General features: G+C 40.0%; 1 protein-coding gene across 3 annotated transcripts in view; it reads right to left on the reverse strand.

The window, feature by feature from the left end:
- ERC2 (ELKS/RAB6-interacting/CAST family member 2) overlaps positions 1-25,665 on the reverse strand; it is a 596,359-nt gene that overhangs the window by 211,836 nt on the left and 358,858 nt on the right. For all 3 annotated transcript variants that reach the window (XM_063121300.1, XM_063121299.1, XM_063121298.1), the window contains one exon: positions 10,968-11,128. In XM_063121300.1, the coding sequence (XP_062977370.1) occupies positions 10,968-11,128 (161 nt within the window). The remainder of the gene's footprint in view (positions 1-10,967; positions 11,129-25,665) is intronic.

Below are 25,665 nucleotides of genomic sequence, written 5' to 3' on the forward strand. Positions count from 1 at the left end.
TTTAACAATCCACATGCAAGATTTATGACTGAACACTCTAAGCTGCTATTCCACATAGGAAGAGCCACAGTGGGACAACGGGATGTGCAAATGCCCACCAGAAAAAAAATGCCCATCACCCCTACTCAACCCAGCAGAACTTTGTGTTAGAGTTACCATGCTGTTTTTTCTTGGCTACTGGCTGAAATTCAGGAAGAAACGCTACATGTCTACAAGCAAGTGTTTCACTCTCTTTGCTGACAAACTGTTTTGTACTTTCTGCCTCAGCTCCTCCAAGCACTAATAATAATAATAATAATAATAATAATAATAATAATAATAATAATACTATTCGCTCTGATCTGGCCAGCTCTGCTCCTCTTCCAGTTCCTGTTCCTCATCTGTCAGTTCCTCCTGCAAATTTCTCTGCGTTTCCTTCGGTCTCAGCTGATGAACTGTCTACAATACTGCGCTCTTCGAAGCCCTCCACTTGTTCTCGTGATCCGATTCCCTCTAGCGTCTTTATTAAGCTTATCCCTGCTATCCTCCCTTCCTTGCTTCATATTATTAATTTTTCTCTGTTCTCTGGTTCATTTCCTTCTGCTTTTAAACATGCTACAGTCTCTCCTATTCTCAAGAAACCTACCCTTGATAGGCTAGCTCTGTCTAACTACCGACCTGTCTCTTTGTTGCCATTTGTTTCAAAGATCCTGGAGCATGTGGTCTACTCTCGTTGTCTTGATTTTCTTTCTAGTAACTCTGCTCTGGATCCTTTCAATCTGGATTCCGTCCTTTGCATTCCACTGAAACAGCCCTTACTAAGATTACCAATGATCTTCTTACTGCCAAGTCTAAAGGCCATTATTCCGTTCTTATTCTCCTTGATCTAACTGCAGCCTTTGACACGGTTGATCATGGTCTTCTTTTAGATTCCCTTCATGACCTTGGATTTTGTGGCTCTGTCTATAACTGGTTTGCCTCCTATCTAGCGGGTCGCTCTTTCAGCATGTTGGCTAATGGCAGCTCGTCTTCTTCTTTTCCCCTTTCTGTAGGGGTTCCGCAAGGCTCGGTGCTTGTTTTCTTTATAGATGTTGCCCTTGGGTAATCTTATTCAATCTCATGGCCTCCAATATCATCTGTATGCCGATGATACACAACTATATCTATCATCTCCGGATCTTTCTCCTGATGTTCACGATCGTATCTCAGCATGTCTTTCAGATATCTCAGCTTGGTTGCTTCATCGTCGTTTGAAACTTAATATGGCAAAGACTGAATTGCTTGTTTTTCCTCCTAAACCTTCTCCTCATCTCTCATTCTCTCTTACTGTCAATGATGTCACGCTTACTCCAGTCAAGGAAGCTCGTAGTCTTGGCTTTATATTTGATTCCTCGCTCTCCTTTATTCCTCATATTGAGGCAGTAGCTAAATCCTGTCGTTTTTTCCTGTATAATATTGCCAGGATTCGATCATTTTTGTCTGTCTCTTCTGCCAAGACTCTTGTTCATGCATTGGTTATTTCTCGGTTGGACTACTGCAACCTTCTTCTCTCTGGCCTTCCTTCTTCTCACATCAGTCCGTTGGTTTCTGTTCACCACTCTGCTGCTAAGATCATCTTCTTGGCTTGCCACTCTGACCATGTAACTCCACTTCTGAAATCTCTTCATTGGCTTCCAATTCACTTCAGAATCCAATATAAACTTCTCCTGTTGACCTACAAAGCTTTTCACTGTCTAGCTCCTTCCTATCTCTCCTCTCTCATCTCACACTATTGCCCCACTCGTGCTCTTTGCTCCTCTGATGCCATGTTTCTCGCCTGCCCAAGGGTCTCTACTTCCCTTGCTCAGCTTCATCCATTTTCTTCTGCTGCCCCTTATGCCTGGAACGCTCTTCCAGAACATTTGAGAACTACAAGTTCAACCGCAGCTTTTAAAGCTCAGCTAAAAACTTTTCTTTTTCCTAAAGCTTTTAAAACTTGATTTTGTTCTGACTTTATACTGTTAGTTTTACCCTATCCAGTGCCTGTTTACCCTACCCTGTGCCTGTTTGCATTCTCTTCCCCTCCTTATTGTTTTATTATGATTTTATTAGAATGTAAGCCTATGCGGCAGGGTCTTGCTATTTACTGTTTTACTCTGTACAGCACCATGTACATTGATGGTGCTATATAAATAAATAAATAAATAAATAATAATAATAATAATAAATTTCTTTCTTGCCCGCCTCTCCATTTTGATCGAGGCGGGGAACAACAATAAACGATAAAATTAAACTCAATTAAACTAAATTAAAACATAATATACATTGTTAAAAACATCCTTAAAAACATTTTAAAAACATCTTAAAATTCCGCTGGATAGGCCTGCCAGAAGAGATCAGTCTTCATAGCTTTCTTGAATGCTAGTAGACTGTTAAGTTGACAAGTCTCCTCCGGCAGGCCATTCCGCAGTCTGGGAGCAGCAGAAGAGAAGGTCTTCTAGGATTTAGGCAGAAGATACCTTGCAGTATAAGTAGTAAATAAGACCACTTTCTCACAAAGTGCATGGTACTTTCTGCCTGAGAAGGGAGGATCAGGGAGAGAAAGAAGTATGAATGAGTTTGAGGCAAGAAGCGTGGTATGTGAAATTCCCCTTCCTCGGCAATCCTTGGATCGCTTGGATTGGAATAAGCTGAGCTACTCCCTAAAAATTGGGAAATAGCTCAACTTATTCTGGGTCACTCAAATTAGAATGGGGCATGTCAATGTTTGTAAACCACCCAGAGAGCTTCAGCTGTGGGGCAGTATATAAATGATAATAATAATAATAATAATAATAATAATAATAATAATAATAATAATGTTTGATCCCTCGTCACAGCTGACAACTACCCTCTCATATATGGGCCTTCATAAATCTGACCAGTTTCTGCATTAATATTGATTTTTTTATTTTAAATATCTTCATTAAAATCATATTTAAATCATATATAAATACATATGAGTGCATTTCTAAGCATATTTTCTCTCAACATATACCTTTATAAATGCCTTTTATCCTAAAATATTATTTTTTTTATATGTACTTTGTTATGGGGTTTGGTTTTGTAGTCAAAATTTGCAAAATTTGGAGAAGTGCAAAAACTGAAAGATAACTATATCCTAATTTGGCTCATCCTATTTTAGGTATTTTTTAAAAGTCCGCATAAAAATTCATAAGCATTTTTGTACACAATAATTACAGATGCACCTTTGTATGCATTTTGCCTAATATACTGTATTTTAAACTTTCTTTTCCCCGGAATGCATATTTTTATTGTAGAATTCTGTTTCAAAATTCATGCAAATTTTGAAGAACTGAATTTTGGTTCACATAGTGGTTCGAAACTGTGAAATTATGCCTCCACCCCTACCCTAAACCTATTTGGGTGAAATTGTATTGAAATCAGTGTTACATATTTGTGAGTAAAGGGGAACTTACCATACATTTCCATTTGCAGGGGTTCCTGCAGTGTCTGCTTCTCATACATCTCCTGCTCATTCTTGCCTTTTTTTTCTGTCACAAAATGGACACCTTTATTTATTTATTAGATTTAAATACCACCCCATAGCCGAAGCTCTCTGGGCAGTTTACAAATAAATCAGATTTTAAATCCAACTTTTTTGGGGGGGAAACAGAATGTGCCGCCTTTTCCTGCTGTATGCAGGAAAAGCAGCGTGATAAAAACAGCTACTGAATGGGCCATGTGGTCTTTGTTTACTTCTTCTTTCTTCTCCAGGAAGAAAGAAAAAGTTATGTGGGACAGGAGCAGGGGCAGAGAAGCGATGGTAGGGAACCGCAATTTCCCCCCATCTGATGATGCTCCTTGTGCCATGCTTTCTCCTTTGAAGGAGGGATTTAGGCAGCAGGAAGGCAAGAACTTCTCCTCAAATCTATAGAACAAGTTAATCTTGGAATTAAATGCAGCATTTGTGGAGGATATATGAAAAAAATATCTTTTCCCCCTGTTGAATCCCAGCTAGGGCTGACATCTAGCACTTTGAGGTATCTGTGTTGAGCTTACATTTATTAACTCAGTACTGACTGAATGAGTTCAGATCTTGGATACACACTTTACCCATGACATCTATCTCTGCTGAATGGATAATCTCATTGTGGAACCTGAGTGGAAATGTCCGCCAAGGGAAATATGTGAGTTCTGAAGTGTGTGTGTGTGTGTGTGTTTATGTATCTATATGAAAGGTAGAAAGACTAACAACAAAGCAATGTTGCATAAATGGACCTCTTTATGGTCGCCATTTTGTTTCTTTACAAAATGGTGCTTTACAGAAAGGGCCAAGCCACCATTTTTTGCAAAATGGCAGCTCGGTAGAGCAGCATGGACCGCCACGCTTGCCCGACTCAGCACACAATGAATCAAGCAAGCATTGGAGTCTGTTTGGGAGGGCTGAGCTGGCAGCAATCCACCAATCTCAGGTTCTCAACCAGACACTCACAACATCCCTACTTGGAAGTAAGTTCTTCATTCTAGGAATAAGATATCAGTTCTAGCTCATTGAAACTCCATATTAAAACTGTTATTTATGATCACAACATGTACTTTCTTAGCAAATACCAGTAGTAAACACAGTGGTACCCTACCAGCAACAGTACATTTAATATAAGTCTCTTTACATTGTGCATTGCTCTGAATTCAGGTAAAAGATTCCTTATTAGAAGGATTTCATCAAGCATTTAATTACTTTCAGTAGGTTTGTCCTGATGCTCTGGAACAGGTTGGTGGTTGCCCATATTTCTTAAAACCAGGAAACTTTGCTTCAGATCAGAATTGGTCCAAACATTATAATAACAACCTATTTCACCTGCGCTATATATACTATTCCTTAGAACCTCCAGAGCTCTGCAATCTATATCATAACAGAAAAATAGTATCTATGTGCAGATGGCAACATAAAGTATGGGAATGGGGTGCTTGGATCCACACATCATAAACTTTGCACAGCTAGCACAGCCTCTCACTCTGTCTGCTATACTTGCTCCTGCAGTCAACTATTAAATTGAGAACTTAACATGAAGTGTATGCTTGTAAATTCTCTAATCTGGTATATTTCCTAGCTTTATTCTACTGATGCGAATTTAAAGATAATTCTGTAGTATAAAGCTAACAATAGATCAAACTATTTCAATTTGATGAGCAGATACTGAAAAATTAGCAGAATGTTGATATCAGCCATACATCTTTAAAATGACTACAGCAGTTTAAGTAAATAGTTCACTCAAATGACTCTCAAAGAGGTAAAGTTTATTGCCTTCTGTCTCTTTACTTAAAAACAAAAAACTCTTCATTTTAGTCAAGAACAAAGCCTTCATTTGGATTCTTCTAATCTTTATGGTGCTAGCAAGTTGGTGTCAAAAAAGTTAGTCAAGACATGCTGTGTTACAGCACTGTGGGGCAGAAATAGGAGTCACAGGAGAATTTCCACCCAAGTTCCATGAAGGCCACATTACTATTCTAACTACTTCCTGTGGAAGTCACAGTTGTATCAACATCCTGCTGTTTTGTTTGTATTTAATTTGGGATATGACTCTCTATGCTCTCAGCATGGATCCTACAATTAAATGAAAGCACACCACAGGTTGTAAAAAAACAGCCAAGTGTTCCACTTTTCAAAGGGTACATTATGCGGAAACAATAAATATGCTGCCTATTTACTGAAGATTACATAAAATGCATTAAAGTGTACCTACAATGACAGGAAAAATTAATTCCTGAAACATGAACATTGTTTGCTGAACTAGTTTTCCCCCCATATAATTTTCAGGCCAGTAATTCTATCATTCATGGGTGTGGGTGTGCGATGCATGTACATATGCATGTACACACACACACACACACACACTTAATGCCTTCAAACATTCCACTTGGCAAATCTTTTATCTTTATTTTCTTTACAGGAGAGCAGCCGCTTGCCCACATTTTATCAGCACATTACCCCTATGGCTCAAAGTCTCCATTTTGTCTAGAAGTGTTAACTGACAAGGATTAACAAATTAGGACAGGATTCATATGCCTCTATGTGCTCTTGGAAAAGACATTGTCCCAGACATCTAAACACTGGCTTAGAAACTCATGGAAATGCTACACAAAATCTCCACTGCTTCCTAATTCAATCAAGGCAGCACTTTACCATTTATCCATTCACTATTGAGAGCATTGAGCTTTTGTGTGAATGTCGTCAGTACCTAAATACACCCACAAGCATCCCTCTGTTGAGAAAAGTTCAGACGATTGATTTTTGTCTTTCTAAAACGATAACGGTTCTTGCAGCCCTGAACGCAGTGTGATTTCAAAGCAACAGTATTGCTGGCATCCTACCATGAAGTGGTAGGAAGCAGGAGCATCAGGCAGCAGAGCCTGGGAAGAGTGGTGCTCTTCTTCTCCAAAGGGTCTGCCACTTCTTAGGCCTGCCACCCACCTGCATGGTGGGCCAGCCAGCCAGCCATGCAGGCAGCCAGCAGGACCTAAAAGTAGCTGCTCCTTCATGCGCTGTGCCTCCCGCTCCTCCCCGCACCTCCCAGCTTCAGCTGGCCCTGCCCACTTCTCTGTTTTCAATGGGTTCCAGAGGGCTCTGGGAGATTTTCTATTAAAGCTCTGGTGGAGTACAACTGTGACAACCGAGGTAACTGACATGATCTCTCCTGTCCTGAGTGTCCTCTCCCACTTTGCACAGCCCACTCAGCTCCTTTGTATAGATCTGAGGTGGCGGTGATAAACCAATCTGTGGAGATGTCCAGAGCACCATTTGCTCAGATATTGTTAGATGTATTTAAGATTTAGGGCTTCAGGATGTGGGCAAGGTGCTTGATAAAGTTCAACCAACCACCTGGTTGTTCAACCCTTACACCTGTTGCTGGTTGCATCTAATAGGGCGGGGATGACCAGGTAGGACTAGGGGATTATACATTCATCCTTACAAGAGGAAGCAGTCCCAGCCTGCTTAAAGGAGAGAGCAACCACATCTGCAAAAAAAACCCCACCATATTTGGACCCAGAAGATTGGAATACATACAGGACAGTTGCTAATCCCCCTGCTTGGGCAAGGTGCTCAAATAAATTATGGCCCATCCAGTCACTTCGGGATGAAATGGATTTTTGAGATTCAGGCCTTTGCTAGACCTAACTGAAAATCCGGGAGAGATGAGGGGAGACCTCGCGTTATGAATAACGCGAGATGTCATCGTTTACACGCAAGGCGCGATGACCTCAAGAAGAGAGGCGTTGTGCCTGCCATTTTTAATTTTTTTTAAAGAGACAGGAGTGCAGGAGCGCTCGAGCAACAAACTTTTTTTTTTTAATACTTTCTCCGCTCCCCCCCCCCAACCCCACGCGGAGCCAGAAAAGCCGTAGAAACCGTACCCAAAGTGTAGGGCTGCATCCTGGGGCCAGGGAGGGATGATCCCTCCCTGATCCCGGGATCCCCTGTGTGTCATCTGGACACACAGGGGCGATCCCGGGTATCAGCCCGAGATAACCGCCTGGTCTAGCTAAGGCCCCAGTCTGAATCAGGATTGCTTTTTGATGCTAAAACTGCTTTCAGTGGGATGACTCAGTTTGGGATTGCCTTTGCCAAAAGAGAACAAGACAATTGTAATTCTGTCGATTCTCCTGGACCTTTCAGCAGCTTTCCATAGTATCAACCATGGTATTCTTCTCAATAAGATTGCTTGAGCTGGGTGTGGGTGATGTAGATTTTAAAAGAGCTGTAGAAACAGGTCCACTGCCAAAAAATGGCTACAGTAGTGGTGGTGGGGAGAGAAGCCCACCCACTGCCAAGGACCCTGTTGCCTCAACGGTCCTTGGTGGAAGTTGGGTTCCCCCAGCCCGCAAGCCATTTTTATCTCTACTGAGAGCAGGTCTTATGTAAAGCTAATGGGCCTTCATTGCTCATTCTATTTCTATCAATGGTTCTATCAATGGCTACTACTACTCCAGTATCAGTATACCTCTGAGCACCAGTTTCTGAGGAATATGACCAGGAGGGTGCTATTGCACTCATGTCCTACTTGTGGGATTCCTGCAGATAGCTGTTCGGCCAGTGTGTGAAAAGAATGCTAGACTGCATGGCCCTTTGGCCTGATCCAGCATGGCTCTTCTTATGTTCTTATGTGGATTTGTTCCGCTAGCACAATAAATGCTGCTATGAGCAGCAGCCAGAACACACACCATGCTCTAGTCCACCCCACATGTACCACCTAACAAGTGATAAGCTCTAAATAAATTGGGAGGGGGGGTGTTGAGGAGAAGTGAACAAACGAATATTTATATTCATCAATGAAAAAGCTAGTGTTGATGAGAATGATGGAACTGATGCTGTTGTTGATGAAATTACTTTTGGTTGTACATAGAATTCACTGCCAATATCACTGCCTAGGAACCCAATAACAACAACAACAACAACAATAATTTATTACCCACCTCTCCCTCTGGATCGAGGCGGGGGACAACATAGAATGCAAAAAATACTATAAAATAAATAAAACTGATTAAAACATTTAAAACCAATACATTATTAAAATAACAGAATTTGACTGGGTAGGCCTGCTGGAAGAGATTAAACATTAAGTCTCATGAGAGATGCTTTTCTTTAGGTCTAGACCACAGAGCTAGTATATCACTTACATGCCAGTAACTACATAGTAGGGCCCAATTGGGTAAGTCTTTTCCACAGAATTAGACCCCCCCCTTCCATTGAGTTGCTAGTACTTTGAGAAAAATACATGTGATTGGCCTCTTCCAAATGGTTGCAGGCCTTTTAGAATTAAATCCTAATTTCTGATTCAAAGAATCACACTTTACATGACTTCAACATTTTCAATTGCCTTCATGTGAAATTTTGTTTTTATTTTGCATAGGGGGGAAAAGTGAAACACATTTAAGGCAATTAAGCAAAAATGATTGATTGGAACACACATCATGCTGTTCACTGACAAGTGAGCAAAACTGCCATTAATGTCAGTGTGAGTTATTGAGAAAATAAAAGAAAGTGTATGATAACAAAACTTTCACAGTAGACATTATTTAGCAATATCAAATAATAAGCTCTAGGGGATATAAAAGAATATTGAAAACACACACACCTATCAATATCATGAACATTTTCCTCTGTGCTTCAATGCACTAGAAAATTTGTCCTTGCCGTTCAGATTATGGTACCAATCAGGACACAAGAAGTGGGATTCTCCATTTACCAAACTTTTTTTTATCCACTGACGTATATTTCCCTAGCCAATGTTCCTCCTTTCAAGCAAAGTGACAGCTAGTCATTGCTGAATTAAGTTCCCACTGTCTTTAATTTTAAACTTCTTAAAATAATTCTGTACAAAGATTCATAATGACAATTGAAGGAGTTTGTTTTTGTTTTTTAAAAAAGGCAACTCACTATATATACATCATAAATCAAGATGGATCTTGATAATGTGAGCCAGAGGTGAGAAGACAAAATATTAACATAATATAAGCATAGGAAATCATCATGAAAGCCTTTAGATACACAATTCACACATATCTGACTACAAGCCAAAAGTCACAAAATATATCCTGTTGAACTATTTAAATAATAAAATGTACGTATAAAGCCTTACACGGCTTGGGACCACAATACCTGATGGAACACCTCTCCCAACATGAACCTACCGGTACACTGCGCTCAACATCTAAGGTCCTCCTCCGAGTGCCTACTCCAAGGGAAGCTTGGAAGATGGCAACAAGGGAGTGGGCCTTTTCAGTGGTGGACCCCCAATTATGGAATGCTCTCCCCAATGAGGCTCACCTGGCACCAACATTGTTATCTTTTCGGCGCCAGGTCAAGACTTTTCTCTTTTCCCAGGCATTTAACAGCATTTAACAATTCTAAGTTTTTTTTTTTTAACTGACCCCAGAACTGTTGTTTTTAAACGGATACCGTTGTTTTTATACTGTTTATGTTTTCGATGGTTTCAAATTTTGTATACTTTTTAATGTTCACTGTTTTTAACTTTTGTAAAATGCCCAGAGAGCTTTGGCTATGGGGCGGTATATAAATGTAATAAATCAATCAATTTAAAATGCCTTCTCTACGCTAATTTAATTAATAAATTATATGAAAATATTAAAACATAGTCAAGCGCTACTATATACCAACATTATAATGACCCATTCCTGTCACAGAATAATATCTGAATGTTACCATTAAGAGATAAAATACTATGCTTTCATTAAAAATATATTCTCATTTGTTACGGGTTGTACATCTGACATATCAAATTTAGTATCAACATTGTTTCCTATTTAATTTATATGGTGCACTAACATTAGAGTGCAAATCTTGTGTATTTTTAGTTAAAAACAGGCAGCCATATATATTTTCAATGCATATGCAGAATATTCCTTAATAGAAATGCCTTCTTAATTTCCAGTGTATTCCTTACTATACGTGTGCCCACATTGGGCTCTTTTTTCTTATGGAGGCTGTCCATTTCAAAGATTGTTTTGCAGATTTAGTGTACTATAATTATGTATACTTATCTTTATGGTGGGGAGGAAGTTCAATTTAATTATATCCTTCTGTTCTTTTTTTGGTTTCTTAAGAACAAGTATAGTGATAGTGTGGAATGTTCATAGCTGTTCACCAATTCTGCTTTGTAATCTCGGCAACATCTGTTTAAAACTGATCTTACCTTCCATTTCATTACACCCACCAATGGAAAATACACAATTAAAAAGCATGAATAATAAGTAACCTTATCACCCTTGCCCTATCACACAGATTAAAACTATTACACATCCAAATTCAGTAAATCCACCAACACAAAGCACCCACTTGTCACAAAGAAATTTGAGTATGACAATTCAATAAATGAAAAAGAGTATATACATAGTTAAGCAGACAATAATGCCTAGAAATGTAGAATAAAATGAGAACCAGGTTCCCTTGAATTCTTATCAAAATCAAAAGGTATAAATATACTTACTTCATTTCCAGTATCTCTTCTAATTGTTTTCTCCGTTCTATCCTTAAATTGGCCAGATGTGCTTCTTTCTCACCCAGGGACTGCTGTGTTGAGGCAAGCCGCGCTTTGGTGGCATCCAGTTCTTGTCTGGTCTTATCCAGTGCATTCCTTAGTTCTTCTAACTAAAAGGCATAGATGGAGTCAGTGGTCACAATGGTAATCTGCAGTGAACAATTTATTTATTCATTCATTTATTTCACTGATATACCACTCCCATAGCCAGGGCTCTCTGGGCGGTTTACAGAAATTCTAAAATTCAGATTAAAACGAGTATACAAAATTTAAAATCCTAAAACATAGAACATACACACATAAAGCGTTAAAAACCGTTAAAAAATTCTTACCCTTGCAAGATAACCGTTAATTTCAGGGAAACATAATGAGGTAATTCTGAAAATGTTGTGTGTGCCACATCCAGGTTTAATGGTAAAATTACTTTTTAGAGAGCTCAATAGTCCATCTAGTTGAAACACAAATCATACCACCTGCTAGATGTATGGTGAAGGGTTTGTTTGTTTTTGCTTTAATTTCAGGAACTTAAAAATAGGCCAGTTTGGGGCATTTATGATGATGTTGTCATAACCATGACATGATGGCATAACCATGACACTAACATTACACTGCTGGAGTCCGAGCCAAAAGGGCACTGAAGTGCTGATGTGACATAGGAGGAGCAGGACATCTTCAGAATCCTCTGCATCTTTACAGGTTGGTTTCACCCCAATGATGGTACATGGTTACACTGGCAAAAGAGGTGGTGCAAATTAAGATGCTCCCACAGAGGTCGATGAAGAGCCCAAAGTCACTGCTACTCACTTCCTCCTACCCTGCTCACATAAGCCAGAACTGAACATAGGATTCTCATGTCCGTCCTGCAGCTTTGTGGTTAGAGATTTGTTCAGTGTGTTGGTAGTGTGAAATGTTGCCCTGTGTCCTCCATCCTTTTTGCAATAAAGTCACTACTGCTAGCCGGGCAACCCAAAATAAAGTTTTATACTGTGGTAGCAAATGGAATGTTTCTCTGTGATGGGACTCAAACAGTAGTCTCCTGCTTCCCTTTAACCGTGTTCCTTCCTACTGATCTACTAGAGAAATTGTGCTGCTGCCCCCTGTGAGCTGCCAAAAGCTCATTTCCTTTGCGTAGGCAGTAATACGATCGTACAGTTTAGAGAGTTCTGATGTGTGTTGTACAAGAATATTATTCCTCCGCAGCCCCATGGCACCTGAACCCTTCTTTTGGGAAACTTGTGGGTCTCCTTTCTATGCATGCTTCCTGCTAGCTGCACTATGGAGATACCTGTGTATCACAATAGGAATGTCAGTCCATCTTGCATTGCAATGCCGTGTGTGCTTGCATGTCAAAAGGCTTGTGATTTGCAGGCTGTGTGTGCTTTCCATTACAAGGAGAATTCAACACAGCCTTCCCCCCAACCTGATGCCTTCCAAATGTTTTTGATTTCAAATCCCATCAGCCCCAGCCAGCATGACCAACGATCAAGAATCCTGTGGGCTGTAGTCCAAATCATCTGTCAGGCACCAGTTTGTGGAAAGTTGCTCCAAAACCTATCTGCAGAAAGCCCACAAGAATGCAGCTATGTATATTTGTTGCTGAATTGCATCATGGTAGCCTGCATTGGGGAGGATGCTGTGGTGACTCTGTGGCTGCGAGGTTGCTCTCTGATCCCAATGTAGCCGCAAACTAGCAGCCACTGGCATAGCAGGTATAAGAATCTGTTCATATCAAATACATACAATATAAACAGAATTTAATGTAACATATCCTATAAAATACACATACACAACAATCTCTTTCATTCTAAAATTTTACTCTTTTAAATATTACTGGTGTTGGAGACATTTTATTTCTTTTTGTTTCCTCTCATTAATTTACTTTCATTAACTACACAGACTTGCTAAAATTTTGCTTTGAATTTATAGATTATCTATACCCATCGCTGATATATTAATACTAACTGATATTAATACTAACTGTATTAATACTAACTCAGAACTAAACTAATGCACTGGTTGCATAAATGATAGCATTATTATAGCAAAATTCAAGAGCAGTGGCAATAGTAAGCCAATGTAGCTCAGTATCCATGCCTTATGAGCTCAGGGCATGGCTGGGGTAGATTTTCCAGGGATCCTGTATGCAAGACAGCTGAGGCAGCAACCATGGCTGAAGAGCTCGCAATAGGGCAGAGAGACTCCATGGAATCACTGGGCCCACCATGAAGAAGTTGGCCGAGGCTAAGGAAACCTAGAGAATGGATACCTGACAACATGTGTTCTCTTAGTTCAATTCCCTATTGCCCCCTTTGTACATCAGGCCAAAGTCAGGCAAACAACTGGAGTTAACTTGAGCTGGCAGCATGAGGGCAGTATTCATACAGCTCTCAATGGTAATAGGTAGGGAGAGCACTTACAATTTTTTAAAGGCCACAATTTCCCTGTACATGTCAGCTGTCTCCTTCTCTGCTATTATGGCTCCTTCCCCACCTCTGCTCATGCCCGGTCTTCTATTTTCCCTCCCAGGGCATCTCCACACTTTGAAAGTGATTAGTGATTAGTCATTGTACCCTGCTTCCAAAGTGATGTCAATTTCAACCTTCAAGGTAATCCTGTTACTTTACAGGATAGTTTGCCTGGAAGAGAATTCTCTTTGATGGAAAACAATTAGGCTTGTGATTTTTTTCCTCTGAGTCTCTTTAGATAAACCATGCAAGTACAGCACAGCAACTCTTGCGTTGGTGTTAAAGTACAGCGCTGTCAGGCTGGCCTCTCTGGTTAATGTCAACAGCACTAGGTATAAAAGGTGACTAAAGTGTGTACAAATGTTGATCTTTGGAGAAGGCATGCCTAGAATCATACACACATCTACTATTTCATCCACCAGGTCAGCCACACGGCGGGAGGGCAAACTGCAAGTTTTCTTGACAAAGGTGGATTCCTAGCACACATGGTAACTTATCCACTCCCTTTAATTGTGATATGTGGAAGTTAGAGATGCTCATCCCATTCGTTTTTGTGAGGCAGCAGAAAGAGATGACAGGTGTTACAAGGCTCATTAGAAAATTAGAACTAATTTGTTTTGTTCTTGCTATTGCAAGGTTTACATTTTTAGAGTTATTAAAGTGCACTTGCAAAATGACAAGTTTAGAGTTAGTGAACCTTATTTGAAATGTAATAAAGAAACTTGAGATTTCATGACTGGTTTGCTTCAGAATTAAAAATGTAATTATAGCAGGAAGGAAAATACAATCCAATTTAGACATGCTATTTACAAAATAATGTGATTTGGCTAGAAAAGATTCAGTTTGGTATTAAGGTGTGTGTGTTTTCTACTCATACAGCACCATTGGTATGAAGTTGTTCAGTTTGCTTTGATGTGACAGTTGTAGCAAAAAATAATAATTAAGGCTATCTAAAGCAAGTCCTATTATTCATTAATTATTATTGCATTGGACTCAATTGTACCAGTCCTATAGATGAATGATAACTACAAGAAAATGCTTCTGTAAGAGGAGCAGTAACAAGCAGTGAAGACCTGTTCCCTGCTGGGAAAGGGAGCCTTTTTTCCAGTTCTCAGCAAGGAGAATCAGGTGCTGATTGGAGGAAAGAGCTTTTCCCTACTGGGAGAGGGGCAAAGCCTAGGGAATAAGCTGGCAGGCTGGATGGGGAACCTCTGTGGGCCATACCTGGCCTAAGGGCTGGAAGGCCCCCCTGCCTGTTCTTGCAAAAAAAGTAATATTCTGGAGTGTGAAAAACAGTCCATAAATGAAAGCTGAAGCCTGTAGAAAAACTAGTGGATTCAACACAACAGCCTTATCCACATTCTGCCCCAACTAGAGTCTCTATTCATGTATTTTATATGCAGCAAGATAAACATACTGTATGAGGATACAGAGTGTGCTTGTGACACCCATCTCCACTATTGCTTTCATCACTTATTATTATTATTATTATTATTATTATTATTATTATTATTAATAATAATAATAATAATAATTTATTTCTTACCCACCTCTCCCTTTGAATCAAGGCAGGGAACAATATCAAATACAAAAATACTATAAAATACATAAAACTGATTAAAACATATAATACTAATACATTATTAAAATAACAGTCTAACATCTTAACATTTGACTGGGTGGGCCTGCTGGAAGAGATCAGTCTTTATAGCGTTTTTAAATTCAGAAAGACTATTAAGTTGGCGAATCTCTCCTGGCAGGCCATAATTTTTGTGAACCGCCCAGAAAGCTTCGGCTATTGGGCAGTATAAAAATGTAATAAAATAAATAAATAAATTCCACAGTCTGGGAGCGGTAGAAGAGAAGGTCTTCTGGGTAATGGTTGTCAGCCTCTACTCGTGGAGGGCAACTTTCTGAAGAAGAAAGCCTCCTATATCTGTGGAAAGCCTCCTGTATCTGTGAACTGCTAGCCTGCTGGATCATATGAAGGACTTCCATGAATACAGGAGGCTCTCCTCTTCATCAGGTTGCCCGCCATCAGCAGAGGGTGACGGAGAGGGCAGGGGTAGCGTGCTCCCTCTCTTCACATGATTAGCCTTGTCATTCTTGAAACGCCTGCAAAAGGCTTAGTAGTCACCTGCATGAGTCTGTATTGGGATAAGGGAGCTTGAACCTAGTTACAGTGTATCCCCTCCCCCCAAATGTTTCATTCTTTTACAGCAGGTACAAACAAATCACCAAAAGGAAATGCATCTCATCCAATTTCATCCAACGTCAAAGTGAATTAAAAAGAGTTTGATTTTTAAACATTTCAGTTATATTAATTGTCTTTATGAATAACCTGGTTTACAATTATATTTGAATGCAATACACACAAATATATTACATTTACATTGAGTCTCTTGAAACTGAATCCACGACGCTCTACCAAATACATTGAGTTAAAGCTTGATTAATCTATGCAAAAGAATGAACCAGAGGCAAAACTGTGATTCTCAAGATCAAGCATTTTGATAAATCATGCTAATTTCTTAGCTGCTTTACTACCAGACTGACAACAGTTGGTTTTCCAATGTAACAGAGCCAGGGCTGCAGAGGGAAGATGTTTCTCTAGCACTAGAGTAATCCCCCTCAGTCATGCATGGTCCAAAAGTTTTTATTCCCTGAACATAGAAAAGTGGGTTTCAGAAATACTGTATATACAGAAGTGTGTCCTAAACAAACATGCTAGATTTTTGAATATTCTTGCTTAGAGTCCCTCTAATTTCTCCTCCAATAAGAGATACATTTTGTTGTGAAAAAACCATGTGAGCTGCCTGATCAGAGATTTTTTTGTGTTCCTACTGAATAGTATAAAAATCTATGCAGTTGGAAACAAATATGTTTTAGCAGGTATAACAATCAATTGGAGTGTGAGTTTGTTCTGAAAATATATGAATTAGAGAGCTAGAAATCTCTTTCATATCAATGGTTTGGAGACTGAGTAGACTCATTACAATGAGAAGTTAGCCATGAGTAACTTAAGTCCCATTGACTGCAATGGGTCTAGTCAAATCTAAGTCTGGATCCAACCCATTGATTTAAATCAACCTCTCCCATTCTTCATGATATAAACCATTATTTAAATCAATTATTTAAACCTTTGCGATTTAAAATCATAAGGTTCCAATGTGCAACCTATCTGCGTATTTGCAGTAGTGGACCCATAGCTTGCAATTAAATTATTATGGCGGTAAGTGTAACAGGTGCTCAGGGGAAGGAGGCACCAGCTAACTTCTTTACATTTGCCTCTGCTTTCCAAACCCACCCAGGGGAGTAATGCTATTGTAATGCACACAAAGTTTCATCCAGACCAGGGGAATATATGAGGTTCACGCAGATAAATCTGCCCTATTAGGCCACTGCACAGCAGGACTTGCCTTGCCTTACCTTAATAACACACTTTGGCATCTGCCAATATGGAGTAGATGCCAAAGAGGGATTATATGGAGACACAAGTGGGATGGGAAATTCATTATGACTGAAGCTGTTGGGCAACCCTGACAATAAATGGTAATGAATTCCAAATCCATGAAATGAAAGAGTCAGGTTTTCCAAATTTTCTAGATGAAGATCTTACATTAGATATCATATTAAAGCCTCCATGCCCAAATTAACCAATGTGCTTGTTCTATTCTACCATGAATGATTATAACCCATTCCCCAACACAGGTCTTGAAATCAACATTCTAAAAGAGAGTTACATATTTTGTGATCTTTGCCCCTTAGATGTTCAGAACAGAAGAGTAGCAAAATTTTCATCCGCCGAACCATAATGGGTATAGTATAACAACAATTCTTTGACCAGCAGGATTTAGAAGTTAAAAACATGTTTTCTCCCTTCATATATTTCCAGTAACAGGCAGAGTTTATATAAAATCCTAGGGAGTGAGGCTAGTCTAAATATAATATACTTGTTGTGGAAATAAAATTTATTTCACTAAGACCCAAGGCACTGCTGATGGCAGAAGCAAGACTGGAATGTACAGATAATTATCTTTAAGGCGGGTAGAAGGCCTACATAATATCACCTTTAAGATCAAGCCAAGACATTCCAGTCTGAATCAGGGTTTATTTATTAAAGGATTTAGCACTTTTAGATCCCATATTACTTGGAAGACCACCAATTTCCATTCTCAAATATCCAATTTCTCCAATTTCTTGTTACATGTGTAAGACCTTCAGGGTCACATCTGCAAATTCATAAATGAAGGACACTAAAATGCCTTTTCTCTTATTGTTCCACTAGAATTGCCTTCAAAGTAAATCTTTCAGATAGACTGCAATAATTCACAAAGAACTGTTCATCTAGATCTAAAGTTTTTGTTTATAACTGTTATATTTTGTTTATATTTTGTTTATATTATGTTTATAACTGTTATCTCTTGTTAGAACTATGGTTTGGTAAGTATCTCTAGGGTGAGAATGGCGGATTTACATTTGTGAGCTGATTGGCTGATAGAGTGGGAAGGATGAGGTGAAGTGTATATGTGCTATATAAATGGTGTGGCGTGCCTGTGTGGTAGGCAGACAGCAATGAGAAAATGAGATAAGATGAAAGGGGCAGGGATTTGTTGTGAGAGGGTTTACATCAGAGACAAGGAATTAATGTATGAGGGTTTAGATCAGAGTTAGGATTTTAGGATTGAGAATTGAGAAAGAGAAAGTCTGTGGTGATTAGGTAGTGATTGACAGCGATTTTTTTAGTACTGTGCATGAGAGAACCTATACTGATAGAGCCATTTCAGTGTTATTTATTATTCAACAACTTATTATTGTGATTAATAACAATGCCATTGTTCATAAAATCCTACGCCTCCTGCATGTGGCTGCATAAGGGAGAGGTAATAAAGAGAGAAAATAAGGTTAAAGCATAAAGTCTTGTGTCCTAACAGAGAGAGTACTGAGTAAGGGTTGGACTTGAGTAGGGTGACCATATTTGGGAAACCAAAAAGGTGGACAACATGGCCACCCTCAAGGAGGCGTGCCCACCCTAACATGCCCAGCCCCTGAGAAGGCGTGTCCATCCTAACATAACCTCCCCCAAGGGGTGTGGCCTTGGTCACATGTCTGATTCTACAGTTCACAATTAAGACAAACCTGTTCTACATAATGTTGATGTTAAAATCACTGAAATAAAGAACACATATCTGAAGTTAACATGTATTTTTAGTTGCTGAACAACTTTCTTTGTGGTAGTTCTTTTTGCTGTCCTCATACAAGATCAACAGAAAAAAAAATCTATTATTTTCTTCTTCTTTCGGAATTAGGGAAAAATAGCTAAAGAACACTGTAGTTAGGAGGGGTTACACCAGTGCTAGACCAAACAGAAAAAGGGAAATATGCAGTAAAGAAAGTTTAGAAAGGGAGGCAAAAGGTACAATCCTCTAGCCAAAATAAAAGTCCTACAACCCCCAGCATTCCACAACCAGCATGCACATGATTGTCCCCTAACTAGAAGCAAGCCTCACCGTGTTTAATAGGACTTATTCCCAAGTAAGGGTGTAGAAAGAAGAGAGAAAGAATGATTATGTCACTGTATCAATCTTTTCTCAGGCCCATTCGGTGTGATTTAATATTAAGCAAGGAGGAGTAGCTCTCTTTAAAATATTGTTTTAAATGCAAGCAAAAACTGCCTTTCCCTCCCCCCTGTGTCCTCCTTTTCCTCCCAGTTCACCCATGCAGCCAAGTGTGGGTCCAGGCTCTGCGCTGGGGCGCCGCAGGTGGCTGGCTGCTCCAGCTGTTGCTGGGCCTCTTCTGAGCTGCCATGGCAGCTGGCCATGCATTATTCTTATTGGAGCGCACACATGCCCCACGCTTCTCCCAATAAGCAAGCTTGGCCCTTTCAATTTGTGCGAGGTGGGGAGGGTACGCGCACGTCTTCTATGTCTTCAGGAAGTGCTCAGATCAGCTATGCCATTTGTGTAGCACCTACGCCAATGGCGTAGCTGATCTGAGCTCCTCTGGAAGACACCGAAGACGTGCATGTCCTCCCCCTATGCCCAGTAAATTGGGGGCCAGCCCCAGTTGCCCCAGAGATCCCCACTTTTCTGGAGGTCTCCGGGGTTTTCCTGGTCCTCTGGTCACCCTAGACCTGAGCTTTAAAGGTCCTGGTGGCAGCGAAACCAAGTGCATGTGAGAAAAGGTGGGCAGCAGATAGACCACAGGATCCTACAAATTTTGGGCTCTCCTTTCCTACTGTAATATCTCTTTTTCAACTTCTACGAGGTCATCTGAAATTGCTGTTGTGAACTCAGAAAGCAACCACCACAGTTCTTTCTGCAGTGGCTGTGACGGAAAGGGGGAAGGCTTCGATCTTGGCCTACAGTCGTAGGAGTGTCTTTGGCATCTCCAATATCCCATGGTCACTGCCATGTTCAATCAATTAATCATTTTGCTGAACCTTTAAAAAACACTTTTACGCTGCAATCCTATACATACTTACCTGGAACTAAGTCTTATTGAACTCAATAAGACTTATGTCTGAGTAGACATGTACTGGGTTGCACCGTGAATCAAATAAAAAGGCCTGATCAGGAGATTTTTAAAATGGTTATCATTTTTAATACAAGCATTCATAACAATTTCAAATGGCAAACGACATGCTAAAGCAGGGGATGAAGAACACATGCATATATATTTTTTGTTTAAGAACTGTTGTTTTAACTCTTATGCGAATGTAATTAATCAAATAATCAAATAAAAATCATAGGATTAATTGACTCGGATTTCTTCAATCAAGTGACCACCTACTTTCAAGGCTTGTTTCTAACAGCTTGCTTCACCCTCTAGTGACCCTGTTCCTCACAATGCAGGCACATAAGAACATAAGAAGTCCCATGCTGGATCAGACCAAGGATCCATCTAGTCCAGCACTCTGTTCACACAGTGGTCAACCAGCCATAAGCCAGGGATGAGCAAGCAGGGCATGGTGCAACAGCACCCTCCCGCCCATGTGCCCCAGCAACTGGTGCACACAGGCTTATTGCCTCGAATACTGGAGATAGCACACAATCATCAGGGCTAGTAGCCATTTATAGCCTTAGCCTCCAGGAATTTATCCAACCCCCTTTTAAAGCCATCCAAATTGGTGGCCATCACTACATCTTGTGGTAGTGAGTTTCATAATTTAACTATGCACTGTGTGAAGAAGTACTTCCTTTTATTTGTCCTAGATCTCCCACCAATCAGTTTCATAGGATGACCCCGGGTTCTATCCACATTCTCTATACCATGCGTAATTTTGTACACCTGTATCATGTCTCCCCTTAGCCTCCTTTTTCCAAGCTAAACAATCCCAGTTGGTGTAACCTTCCCTCGTAGGGGAGATGCTCCAGCCCCTTAATCATTTTAGTTTCTCTTTTCTGCACTTTTTCCAGCTCTGTAATATCCTTTTTTAGGTGTGGTGACCAGAACTGTACACAGTATTCTAAGTGATGTCGCACTATAGATTTGTATAAGGGCACAGAGTCAGACAGCCCTGCCTATCTTCCATAGTGAGGAACTGAAAGCTAAGTTTCTTCCCTAGATCCCATGTCAATCAATTTTGAAGACGTCCAGCCTAGTGGACCCAATACAGAGTCTTCCACCCAGGGAAAGAAAGTGAGAAAAAGGTGCTGCTGAATGCTGACTCACAGGTGAAAATGGGCAGAAAGCTGCCTTTTTAATAATGTATACTAATTTTCTCTTCCAGACATTGCCAGTGGGAGACTTTATAGGATAATGAGATAGTGAGAAACATATGACAAGCAAGTCCAAACAACCCAGAAAAGTCTGCCAACACTAAAACCAGTGACAATTTGAAAAACAATTAAAGAAGAATTTTTAAACAGAAAATGCTGTCGTAATCATTTTTACATGTTTGATATTCTCCTGAATTAAATATATAGCACATAATAATATCTAGAAAACAAGGGTACACAGTCCTCAACAAACACGATTAAGTTTAAGCCAAACTGAAGTAAATATGATTTACTCCAAGCCAAGATGCATGGAAGACTGTAGCCTGAGGGATGAGGGATGACTGAAAAGATGTGTCATAAATTTGTACCTTGATGAAACAGAAACAACACTTATAAATAGTGTTAATTACAAGCCCTCAGGTAGGCTCAGCGAAGACTGTAATGACCAAATCATAGCTTTGGAAAATTCAGACTCAGTTCCTCATTTGTAGAATGAATATAATTGTGGTTTATCCCAAAGGATCACTGCAATGATGAGTGAGAAGAGGATTACAAAATACCCTGCAGTTTTAAACCTGACATATAATAATTGTGATTTTAAAATCATCCTAGCTGTGCGAGGTATCACTATGAAAGTTTGGGCCTTTACATCACACAATTCATATAGTGCAAGAGAGAAATATTTGATGATGTGTACTATGGAATAAACTAAGCTAACTTACTGTGTGGACAAAGAAATCAATGTATTCTCTAAGGTTGCAGATCTCCTGGGACTGCTTAACAGTAGAGTTTTATAGCCTTGTTCATTTATTACAGGAATTACAATGTAGTATGAGAGGCTCTCACGCGCCTCTTAAGTTCTTACTGCTTAGATAAAGTAATTAGAGGACTGGACTGGGCTGTATTCATTTGAATGTCATATCACCCAATTTACCTGAAGATTTATATTTTTCTCTGAGTAATTAATTTATGGTCTATGAATGATCTTTATTCTTGAATTTTATGGCTCAGAGATAGTTTCAATTATAAATTGCATACAAAGTATAATGCAGTGCCAAGATGCCCAATCTTCGAAAAGATTTGAAAGCTAGTAAAATAAATCCTAATTAGGTGTCCTGACTTAGACCAATGTCTTAACTGCCCTTTTCCCCCTTGGCAGTCTTGCGTAAAGAATCTTATTGAAATATGATGGGTGGATAATTTAAAAACAGAGAAAAATCTGAAATACAACTGCAGGACAAAAATCAATCAATCTCAGGTGGCAGTTTGGCTATACACTAACCATCAGCCACTGCAACAGGAAATGCAGCTAATAGGGCCAAATATGACAAAGCATCCTTTCCTTGGATACCTTTGAATATAAAGAAACCATTTCCCACTCTACATGTATTATACCAAAACTCACTTGGTGGGCTTTATAGCTGTATATGCTATAAAGTGCATGCAATGGATGCAATGGATTTAGCATGAAAGTGTGATATCTTTCTCAACATGCAGACATGTTCTTAGGAAAACTTTTATTTATTTATTTACTTATCATAATAGCATACACAGTGTGTTAAACAATATAGATAAATAACTCAATTGATATACCTTATAACTGTTATACATATGTAAGCTATATCTTAACATGTTTAGAGATATATGAATTTTGTTAAATCCATTAAATCTGTGTTTCATATATTGTCAGACATCTTTCTTTCTGTAGTCTGCTTACTGATGGAACTGGATCTTTTTTTACTGGAATTTTGTTCTATTTGCGCTAATTCGCATTAGTGCTAATTCGCCTTAGTGCTAATGCTCACTTGGGCAAATGTGTTAATGTGCATTAGCACAAACCCCCCACAAAAGTGAAAACTAGTCTGCAAGTCTGCAGAATCTCCACGACTTGGAAAAAAGCCAGGCTGCTGTGGAATCCATAAGTCAGATTCATTGAAACCAAATTCATTTGAATCCACTGCAGATTTCTCCGACATCTTTAGCAATTACCATAAGAACATGATATATTCCATTAATAAGCATTGTTATATTCATCAGTAGGCTATTTTTTATATTCAGATTTACATCCATCGTCTAAAGTTGTAAAACGAATTGTAGAAACATTTTAAGTTTTGATTGGCTGAAAAAATGAAACTCTACTCTGTTTCACATATCCTACAGCAAGATATACATTCTGTGTGAGAAAGTGTACGTTTTAATGCCTTTTCAATTATCCTGTTTTTGTAAAGGAAAGGCAAACTGTATTCATATGCAAGTAAAGAAATATTGGCATAAAAATGTAACTAAATCATGTTGCCAGAACCCATGAAACAGATGCATGACCTGAGTATCTGCTTGAGGCTACAACTGCATTTTTCTCAACCCAATACCACCTGTCTGCTCTACTGTTACTGGAGGTTGGTAGGTATTAAAACCACAGTGGGACCTTTAACTATCATGATGATGAAGTCCATTCCACACTAACCTAAATATCATCTTGACACTTTCCATAAACATGCACTTGTAGAGTGTGGGAGGTGGCATAATCACATGCAGTTGGAAAGCTTATTTTATTTTGTAATTCAAAATTGAGAGCCAACATGGATATCCTATGTAAGCCGCCCAGAGAGCTTCGGCTATGGAACAGTATACAAATGTAAATAATAATAATAATAATAATAATAATAATAAGAAGAAGAAGAAGAAGAAGAAGAAGAAGAAGAAGAAGAAGAAGAAGCAGCAGCAGCAGCAGCAGCAGCAAGTACCAAAGCAAATCTTAAAGGAGATAAAGGAGATGGTTCTTACTAGGGATGTGCTCCGCTCCGATTAGGAGCGTAGAAGCAGTAGCGGATTGGCCTGCTCCGCCTTACCCAGAGGCGGAGTAGGAGCGGACCGTGGACCCCCTAGAAGCAAGGCGAAGAGAAGCGACCATTTTTCGGAGCTCCGAGTTCAGGCGGAGCGCTCCGGTCGCCATCTTGAAAACATTTCGCCATAGGATTGCATTGCGGCAAATAATCGCGCATAACTACGTTGTTTTTGAAGCTATCGCTCTGGAAATTCTTGTGCTCAGAGAGTCGTGGATGGGGGTCATTTTGAGACCACTCTCACCTCTCTGCGTTGTCCGTGTCGCGTGCTATATTTTTTTGAAAATCGGGTCAACCGCGCGGCTCAAACTGCGTTTCGGCTTTTCGCCCATAGGATTGCATTGAGGGAAAGAATCGGGGATAACTGGGGGGGGGTTTAAGCTATCGTTCTGAAAATTCTTGTGCACAGAGAGTCGTGGATGGGGGTCATTTTGAGACTACTCTCAACTTTCTGCGTGCTGTGGTTCACGTGCAATGTTTTTGTGAAAATCGGGTCAACCGCGCGGCTCAAACTGCGTTTTCGGCTTTTCGCCCATAGGATTGCATTGAGGGAAAGAATCGGGGATAACTGGGGGGGGGTTTAAGCTATCGTTCTGAAAATTCTTGTGCACAGAGAGTCGTGGATGGGGGTCATTTTGAGACCACTCTCAACTTTCTGCATCGTACGGGTCGCGGGCTAGAAGTTTTTAAAAAATCGGCGGGAAAAATACCTTTTTCAAAGGGCTGAGGGGCAGAGTCAGCTCCCGGTCATGATGATCCCAAAGTTGGAGGAGGGCATAGGCAAAACAGGTAACTTGGGATTCTGGGAAACTTCTCTTTCTTCATCTGAATGGGCTTTTCCCCGTGTTTTTTAACACAGTAGCCCCACCAAATGCACAAACACAACCTGAAATCATATACTAAGCCAAGAATAAGAGATAGAAACACAGCACTGCTCCCCACCCTAACCTTGGTGAACAACTGAATCGATGTGGTGCAAGGGGATGAGCTCCCCTAGGGCATCTCATCGTGGACGTGCCCCCACTCTCTCCTGCACTGGAAGGCCATAGAGCCTTCCAAAGAGAGTAAAACGGTGGAGCAATGCCTCTCATGAGTTGAAGTGAATGGTCACTTTTCAGTGGTGGAGCAATGCCTGTTCTGAGTCGAAGTGAGCGTTTTACTTCTTCTCGGAGCTGTGGCTGTCAGTGTCTTGAACTGGCAGCTACTTCCCCCTCCCCCGGGCACGTCCCCCTATTGCTGGTAAAAGACAGATATAGCCTTTTAAAAAAAGTTCTTCTTGTTGTTTATTGAGCAACACTGCTGCTTTTAATTCCACCCCTCCTTTGTTTATTGATTGATTTATTCCATTTTATATGCATTACTGGCTTATCCTTGGCTCACTTCCTTATGCCCCCAGAAATGCCAGCTGCATGCCTGCCTGCCTTCCCTCCCTCCTCCCCTGCCCACCTCGCAGGGATGTTGTGTGTGGGGTGCCCGATTTTCAAAAATTCGCCAAAAATCAGGGGATGATGGGATTGCTTTGAAACTTGGCGTGCGTGTGTATATCCCCATGAGGTGTCATGGTGCCAAACATGAGGTTTCTAACTTGAACAGAAAAAAAGTTGTATAATTTTTTAGC

Source organism: Elgaria multicarinata, chromosome 3 (genome assembly GCF_023053635.1).
Source record: "Elgaria multicarinata webbii isolate HBS135686 ecotype San Diego chromosome 3, rElgMul1.1.pri, whole genome shotgun sequence".
Lineage (NCBI taxonomy): Eukaryota > Metazoa > Chordata > Lepidosauria > Squamata > Anguidae > Elgaria > Elgaria multicarinata.